This window comes from Embiotoca jacksoni, unplaced genomic scaffold (assembly GCF_022577435.1).
Source record: "Embiotoca jacksoni isolate LCO1_2020_lvr unplaced genomic scaffold, fEmbJac1.0.p SCAF_60, whole genome shotgun sequence".
In the NCBI taxonomy this organism is placed as follows: domain Eukaryota; kingdom Metazoa; phylum Chordata; class Actinopteri; family Embiotocidae; genus Embiotoca; species Embiotoca jacksoni.
Window position 1 is genome coordinate 1,060,663 of NW_027185415.1, and position 8,565 is coordinate 1,069,227.

An 8,565-nucleotide genomic window follows, 5' to 3' on the forward strand; every position below is an offset into this window, starting at 1 on the left:
TGGACACATGCAGCTCCACTGAGCGCATCCCCGAACCGGAGGAGCAGAGCACGAGGCACGAGGCGGGAGGAGCAGGGTCGTCCGGTTACTGCTGACCCTTCATGACCAGCAGCTGATGTGTGTATCATCACTGAGAGCGCTCGTTGTGTCCTTTTAGTGCTTTTACAGAGTTGTGGTGGCGGCGCGCGCGGAGCTGCCCGGGCCTGTCCTGGCACCCTTTCTCCCCCTTTCTCCCCCTTTCTCCTCCTTCTCCCCCTACCAAGTGTGGAGCGCTCCTCAGGTGAAGAGATGTTTTAAATCAGGAGGAGGGAGGGGAGAGAGGGGCTGGGGGTGTCTTTTGTTCTGGAGGAAAAGGGGGCTTGTTCTTAGCAGATCAGCCTGCCATTTTAACCGGGGGTGTGTGAGCGCGGAGCGGTGTGGGATGGGAGCAGAGAGAGGAGAGACGGAGCGTCCTGCCTGCAGTCCGACCTCAGCCGAGAGGAGCAACAACAGTATCGAGCCACGAGACTGAGGAGCAGCGAGGAGCAGCGAGGAGAGCGAGGAGCAGCGAGGAGAGCGAGGAGGAGCAGCGAGGAGCAGCGAGGAGCAGCGAGTCTCCTCCACACACCTGAAGAGCAGCAGGAGGATTACAGTCCAGGAGGAATACTCCGACAGCGCGCACGAGCTGCTTTGTAAAAAAGAACCACAAAAAAAACTTCCACGCGCAGCTCCTGCTTGTAGACTTCGTGCATCTCCTGATAGAAGCAGGCAGGTCAGCTTCAGTGATGAATGGTCGTTAATGGTCGAGCAGGAGTTCTCCTGACGGACTCAGGTTTGATGAAGAATGGTTCCTCTCCGTCGGCACCTCTGACCTCTCGGTGTGGATTTCGGTGAGATCCGTGGACTTGGTGGTGTGATTTGTAGATCAGCTGGACCTTTACAGCTCTGATCGGATCCTCGTCAGAATTTATTGGAAGAAGTCTTCACCTCCATCCAACATGCGACCCATCCCATCCAGACTCAGCTATCTGTGAGTGCTTTCCTCCTTCACTCCCACTCTTCACGCGCTGTCAATGCTCCGCCACGCAGCTCCAGATTAACCAATCTCCCCCGTGCTAATCTTTTCTTTTCTCTTGTTCTTTTTTTTTGCAGGTTTCTACACTTATTTGCGTTTTGCTACTACGCTCAGGTATGTAACTGCTTTTATTATTTTTGTAAATGTTTAATCGTGTTTATTTGTTATTTTGGCCGCTAAAATAAGGATCAGTTTAAATAAAAATATGAGTTTAAAGAAACATATGGCAGTCAAAGCACCGCGCCATAACAGCGCGAGGAGGAAAGGTGAGGGATCATCATCACATTATGTGATACAACAGTATCGGATGGCTCCCATGGTGCGGCGGGGCGCGCGGCCTGCTGGCAGGTTGCTGATGAACATACCGGCCCTGGCACCGGACGCGCGGGCACAGACGGATCACCGGGGCAGGGGGACGTGCTCGAGAGTCTTGTGAAAAAATGTTTCCATCAGCAGCATTCATTCATTCATTCATTCATTCCATCACAGCGCGGCGCGGCGCGGCGGACAGAGACCCCAGAAAGAGAGAAATAAACGGGGACTCCGATTAAAGTGAAGGATGTTGTATTAGTTCACACCGGAGAGAGAAGGACGCGTTTTCTCTCCTCGGCGCTGTGGCGCACATTCTCCTGTACGCACATTCTCCTGTACGCACATTCTCCTGTACGCACATTCTCCTGTACGCACAACCTGTAATCACACCGTGCGTCTTTTTGGAAGCTGTTAATTTCATTTGGCAGCAGCTCCTCTGGAAATTGTTACACTTGTCACAAGGGAAAAACAACAACAAGCTGTTCCTGCGTTAGAATCTCCTTTCCCTCTGTTTTTATGCCTCATATAATTTCAGTAAACCAAAGACAATCTCAGAACCGGAGTCCGGATTATTTCTCTCTCTAATTGTCAGTTAAAAAATTATAAATACACAAATAAGTAAACGAATCATGGACGCGGACTGATGATGATTGTGATGCCATCTAATTTCTGACAGGTAACCAATCAGTCCCCGCCTAATTTCACGCAGCATGTAAGCGAGCAGAGCAAAGTGACGGACCGCGTGAGCCGCAGGTTGATCCGGATCTACCAGCTGTACAGCCGGACCAGCGGCAAACACGTGCAGGTCCTGCCCAACAAGAAGATCAACGCCATGGCCGACGATGGAGATGTGCACGGTAAGAGAAGCCCGCAGGTCAATGAAGACACAAACTGCTTCTGAAACACCGAAGTGTTCTCTAAAAGCTGCCGGTTTCATTTCCCACCGAGGAGCTGACGCAATTTATACATTTTAGTTTCCCCCCCAAAAAAAATATTTACATTTTGTAGGGTTTTTTTTATTTTTATAAAATGATAAGAATAAATTGGATTGATTTAATCTCATGTTTATTTTCCATGTGTTGACTTCAGGGTCCGTTCAGCGGACATTTCGGGTTTGAATTTAAACTTCACCCGCCAGAAAAAAAAGAAGACAAAAATACACAAAACAAAAAAATGTCCTTATCACACTCTCCGTCTGCAAATCTAGGATATTTAATTCTTATTTTTTTAAATATATTTTAACAAGTTTCCCTGTTTAATTTCCTGCATTACTTTCTACTTGTAAATGTAATATTTATTTTTTTTAAAGATCATGATTATTATTTCTCCTAACAACCATCAGGGTTAATATTCTTACATCTTTAAAATAGTGAAATGTGGCTGCAGTATGTTTGAGATATGAAGGGGGAAAAAAAAAAAATCCCGTATTTCATTTGAATCTGTTTTATTTTTCTACATTAAGTACAATGAATGAATGTATTTCTGTTCACTGGCAGAGTTTGTAGAATGAAAACCCGTTCATCAAAAGATTTCTGTCCTATTTTAAGATGCTTAAATTAAGAAGTAGAAGTGAAAGCCGTCTGCAGCGTTGCAGCGCAGCAGCTGACCGGTGGACGGGGTCATCCTCTGCACCATTTGTGATCCCAGTGTGCAGCAGGAGCTCAGAGAAACTGTCCGCTGGGTTGTAGATGGTGCTAGAGGTGATCCTCCAGAGATCCTGCAGGTCTGGAAGACCCATTAGAAGTCATCCTACTTCTGCCTCTCTAACATTTCCTGCATAGCTACTCCCCCACCCCCACCTTCAACCCCATCCATCCAGTCTCAGGCCCGAACAGGCTTCTTTGAGCTCTGCTGCTGCAGTCTTTGTTGTATTTAGAGTAAAGGACGTCTGCTCACCACCTCAAACATGAGGTAGGATGATGTTACAGGATGTAAACGTGTGCAGGTATGAGCCAACCAGGCAGGTCACCTGAAGTCAGAGAGGGAAGTGTGTGTGTGTGTGTGTGTGTGTGTGTGTGTGTGTGTGTGTGTGTGTGTGTGTGTGTGTGTGTGTGTGTGTGTGTGTGTTTGTTTGCCTCTGACTTGCAGCTGGAGACGTGCAGTGGTTAGTCAGTGGCTGGCTGGAGGACCCTCAGTCACCCTGCAGTCACCATTTTTATGAGATAATGTGGGTTAACCTGGAATTAATATCAGATTAATACAGCTGTTGGTTTTTAGTGCTGTGGATTCACGTCTTTGCAAACTAGAAGTAGCTGGTAGATGAACGGTGAAGTGTTTCACTGCAGCAGTTCAAACTGATTTCTCCTTTTTTTCTTTTCTTGTTGATTAATAAATGCACAAAGTTCCACAAAGTCCTGCTCTGTGAACGGTCCGTACTTCCTGTGTCTTTCAGTCCTTCTCAGGATATAGAGATAAATGTGCAGCTTTATGTGTGAGGTCAATGCAGATTTATCTGAAAAGGAATTCTTAATGGACCTGCCAGGATCGCCTCTTTAGCTTTCAAAGAATCAGGAGACACGTGGTTTTATCATTCTGCAGAATTTCTGCTTGCATAAATCCCCAGGAATGGTCCCATAGGTTTAGTGGTGTGTGTGTGTGTGTGTGTGTGTGTGTGTGTGGTGTGTGTGTGTGTGTGTGTGGAGAGAGGGAGACTATGCATGCTTGGAAAGACACTCAAGCATTTCTGCGTGTGTTTGATGATCTTGTGTTCGTGCAGGTTTTAATGTTTGAAGGATTTTAGACTAAAACCTGTTAACCGAAATCTTTTTATATTTTTAATTTTTAGCTAAACTCATCGTGGAAACGGACACATTTGGGAGCCGAGTGCGCATCAAGGGAGCTGAGACGGGCTTCTACATCTGCATGAACAAGAGGGGGAAGCTCATCGGCAAGGTGAGGACAAAAGCTGGTCTGAAGCAACTGAAGCAGAGGCAAAAGGCTGTCTGGCTTATTGTAGCTGAGGTCAAAGTGTCAACGGCTGTAGCAGCACAGTTTGTCTCATGGACCTGAGGAGCAGTGGGAAAACTTAGTTAGTCAATTTGTTAAAAATTCAAATCATCTGTCAGCCTTTAATCCAAAAAGTAAAAAAAAAAAAAAAAACTAGGCTCAAAAGTGAAAAAGAAGGCCGGTGACTTTGTTTGTGACCGTGTGGCTGTGAGCAGAAATCACCACACAGCAGGTGGAAGGAGAGTTTTTTGGATATTCTTTATTTTACGAGTGTCAACAAATCGCATTAAAAACACAAAAAAACAACAACAATGAATCGATCCTCCCGGGAAGAGCAGCCAAATATTGGTAAGAGGAACACGTTCCAGTAACATTTGACATAAAAACTACAACTCCCACCTGTTTTAATGACCTCTTTTACAAATGAAACTACGTACCTGTGAGCTGTTTTAAAGCGCTGAGTGCCACAGATACAGCGGGGGGGGGGGGCAGACTGACTCATTGATTTGTTGACGATAACAAAAGTTTAAAAATGATTTTCAATCATCCAGCGGTTTGGTTTGAGTTGTGTTTCTGTAGTTTATCGTTCAGTGTCGTCGTGACTGAAGGAAGACGAGCAGCTCTCAGGTGTTTCAATTCTCATCAGCGTGTTTGGAAGCTGCTGTCAGGTGTGTGACGGTCGTAGCCTTCACACCCGGGGCTGCAGGTTTCAGGTGTGTGTGTGTGTGTGTGTGTGTGTGTGTGTGTGTGTGTGTGTGTCAGATGTGTGTGTGTGTGTGTGTGTGTGTGTGTGTGTGTGTGTGTCAGATGTGTATTCGATGCTGTGTGTGTGTGTTAGAGGCCGAGTCTATCTCAGTGCTCCTCTCTCACTGTGACTGCTAATAAACAGAGCTGCCAGCCTCTCTGCCCCCCCCCTACACACACACACACACACACACACACACACACACACCCCTCCACCCACCCAGCACCCTGCCTCGAACACCATCTGCCCCAAGCCACCAGCCCCAGTGTGTGTGTGTGTGTGTGTGTGTGTGTGTGTGTGTGTGTGTGGTACACAGAAAGAGAATGAACTAACAGTGTGTGTGTGTGTGTGTGTGTGGTACACAGAAAGAGAATGAACTAACAGTGTGTGTGTGTGTGTGTGTGTGTGTGTGTGTACCATGACTATTTTTAACACACTCTTTTGTCCAAGAAGGGGGGAGCATGTTACAGTAGGCCAGCACACTGCGTCCACTCCATCCTGCTTCAGGTCACCTTACTGTACATGTTGTCGCTGATGGAAAGCGTACCGTGTGTTTGACTTGATGATCACCACCTGGAGGTCACGCCTCACACACCTCACACACCTTTACGTCCACCCCGTCTCCTCTGTGACGGTCTCCGGTGATCCAGAGGGGCGTTAGGTGGATTTAAGGATAGCAGCTTAAGGAAGCAGATTGAACCACACATGCAACAGGAGATCAAACCTGGAGTGAAAGTGACCCTGATTGAGGCTTTGAGGTGGGAGGTGTGTCCTGCTGCAGAGACTGACCCACAAGGGCTGCTGGGAATTTTTCTGAAGGGAGAGAAGAGTCATCGCTTACTGTCATCCCCCTTTCTCTGATCCGTAATGACTGTAGCATATGCTGCATGAACGGGGGGGTGTGTGTGTGTGTGTGTGTGAGAGTACAGGTGACAGGCTACACAGGGAAGTCTTTATACATCTGATGATATTTCCCATCTGTAAATCTTCAGCAAAGACTTTCTCTTTTCTTTGAACATCCCGCTGACTGTGTGTGTGTGTGTGTGTGTGTGTGTGTGTACACAGAATAACGGACAGGGCCGTGACTGCATCTTCACTGAGATTGTTCTGGAGAACAACTACACGGCGTTGAGGAACGCCCGCTACGAGGGTTGGTACATGGCCTTCACCCGCCGCGGGCGGCCACGGAAAGGTTCGCGGACGCGGCAGCACCAGCGGGAGGTCCACTTCATGAAGAGGCTGCCGAAGGGGCAGCAGCCGGCCCACGCCAGCCACCACCGGCCCTTCGACTTCATCCACTACCCCTTCAGTCAAAGGACTAAACGTACGCGGTACTCGTCGGAGCGCTGAGGAGGCGGACGATGAACCAGAGACGGAGGAGGAAGTGAGAGATTGACTGACGCACACTCCTCTTCTCTTCAAACAAAACCTCCAGAGACGTTTTTTATGCTCAGCATTATGATATCTTAATAAGTAGTTTGTTTCCTATTTTTCTCGAAGTAAAAAAAAAAAAAAAAAGCTGTAAATAGACAAAAAAATACAAGAAATCTATTTTTGTACTCCAGACTTTTAGTAAAAAAAAACTAAACAAGGAAGAAGAGTTTGTTTTTAGATGCTCATGACTCGTGATGGGACTCATCGGGGACATGTTGGTAGTTGTGTAGTTTATTGTGTGTCATTTTGACCAGTGGAGTCTCCGTTTGGACTCTCGCCTGCTGCTCAAGAAGACTTGAAGGGCCCTGATTGGCCGCACTGCCAGGGAACGCTGCGTTCAGAGACACAAACTGTCCCACACTGTGTTGGAGAGCGGCGGGCTGCATCCCGACCGGGACCGCTCGGCGTCTTCCTCGCACAGCTCAAGCAGACAAGAGCTTCAGGAGCATCCGATGGAACAACGTGGCAGCTATATTTGATAATCACAGGTTTCCTGCTTTGACTGTTTCCTGTGTACATTGAAGTGTAAGGAGTCCCCGGACACGCCCTCCTCCCCCTCCACCCCGTGTGCTCTCGTCGCCCCTCTGAATGTCTGTTTTGATACATATATAAATATATTTTTATTTGAGGATGTGTAAAATAATTTTAAGGATGGAATATTTATTTAAAATGTGTAATAAATGTACATTAGAATACTGATATTAAACTCTTGTTTGGTACCTGCTTGCTTGGGACCCGTTTGTGAAAGTTACACACCACCTTTATGCTGTATGTAAATCCATTGCAGCTGTACCGAGCCTGTTGAGCGACCCGGCACCTGTTCATTGGCTGCTCTGGTTTTTCTGGGGTTTTTTCCGGTAAATCCATTTTAATATAAAATGTTCCAACGAGCCTGAAAACTGTTTGCAACACTGACTGTAAGTTTATTGGAAAGTTCATTTCACACCTCTGAACTATTTCTCGATGTGTGGACGGCACAAGACGAAGTCGAAACACTTCCTTTGTTTCTGTACAGATTAAACCAACACACCCCATGTTTTGAGGTTCACCGGTGTTTGCCGCTATTTCCATCTTCCAGCAGTCTATGCTCAGCTAGGCTAACTACATCTGAATTCCAGCTTTGTCATAACCAACCATCATCCATCAGTGATGTCATCAACCATCAGTGATGTCATCGTTGGTTTGTGAACGTTATGAATCCTCCAGTTCAGATTCTGTCCGTCACCATCTTGCTAGTTCGGAGCGGTTTGGAGCAGGAAGTGACCATATTTGGACGAGCTGGGGGAGGAGCCAGCGGTGGATCTGACCGATCTGATTGGAAACCTGACGATCCTACGTCCCGCCCACCGATAGCTGTAACCTGACTGCACCACAGGCCTGTCAATCAAACAGACACGCCCCCAAAAACAGGTCTTCTTGAATCTTCTTTTCTAATGAATGAGGGATTATTTTCAGATGGACCTCCAGAAAACTAATAAGAAGGAGTGACTTTAGCTAACAACACCGAGATAACTGATGGACACATTTTATTCACTTTGGATTTGATGACAGAAGTTGAATGGGAGTCTATGGAGCCGGAGGCTTTTTGGAGCCGACCTCTAGTGGCACTCGCTGGTATTGCAGCTGAAGACACTTCTGGATCAGAAACCATTTTACAGACCTGAAGCTACGAACTCTTTTATATCCAGTCTGTAGTTTTATATCCAGTCTGTGGTCATAACACAGACATGAGATTCAAAAGAATCAAAAAGGAAAACAAAGTGTTTTCCAAAAGTTTCAGGTGGTGCGTTAAAACTGATTTTTGTTATGCAGTCAAACCCAACCTGAACTAAAGAGCCTGTCAGCTGACGTTGGGCGGGTACATCCTGGACACATGGTCAGTCCATTTGCAAACTTTTTTCTTTTTTTATCCTCTCAGTGACAACATTCACCTTTCATGGTTTCATGGTTTAATGGTTTCGTTCAGACACTCGGTCCAGTTTAGGGGATTATTGTGGCCAGTGACTGTCGGCATGATGATTTTTTGACATCAGTTCTTCACAAAGTGCTTTTTGTTGCCTGAAGCTCCGGCGGT

General features: G+C 46.6%; 1 protein-coding gene across 2 annotated transcripts; it reads left to right on the forward strand.

The window, feature by feature from the left end:
* Nucleotides 1–7,210, forward strand: fgf8a (fibroblast growth factor 8a; the record flags this gene model as incomplete). 2 transcript variants are annotated; one of them, XM_069174708.1, is given in 5 exon segments in its annotated part: nucleotides 1–1,009; nucleotides 1,132–1,168; nucleotides 2,043–2,223; nucleotides 4,152–4,258; nucleotides 6,123–7,210. In XM_069174708.1, coding segments are annotated over 5 exon segments (642 nt in total). In that variant the 3' UTR covers nucleotides 6,408–7,210.
* Nucleotides 7,211–8,565: the final 1,355 nt, after the last annotated feature.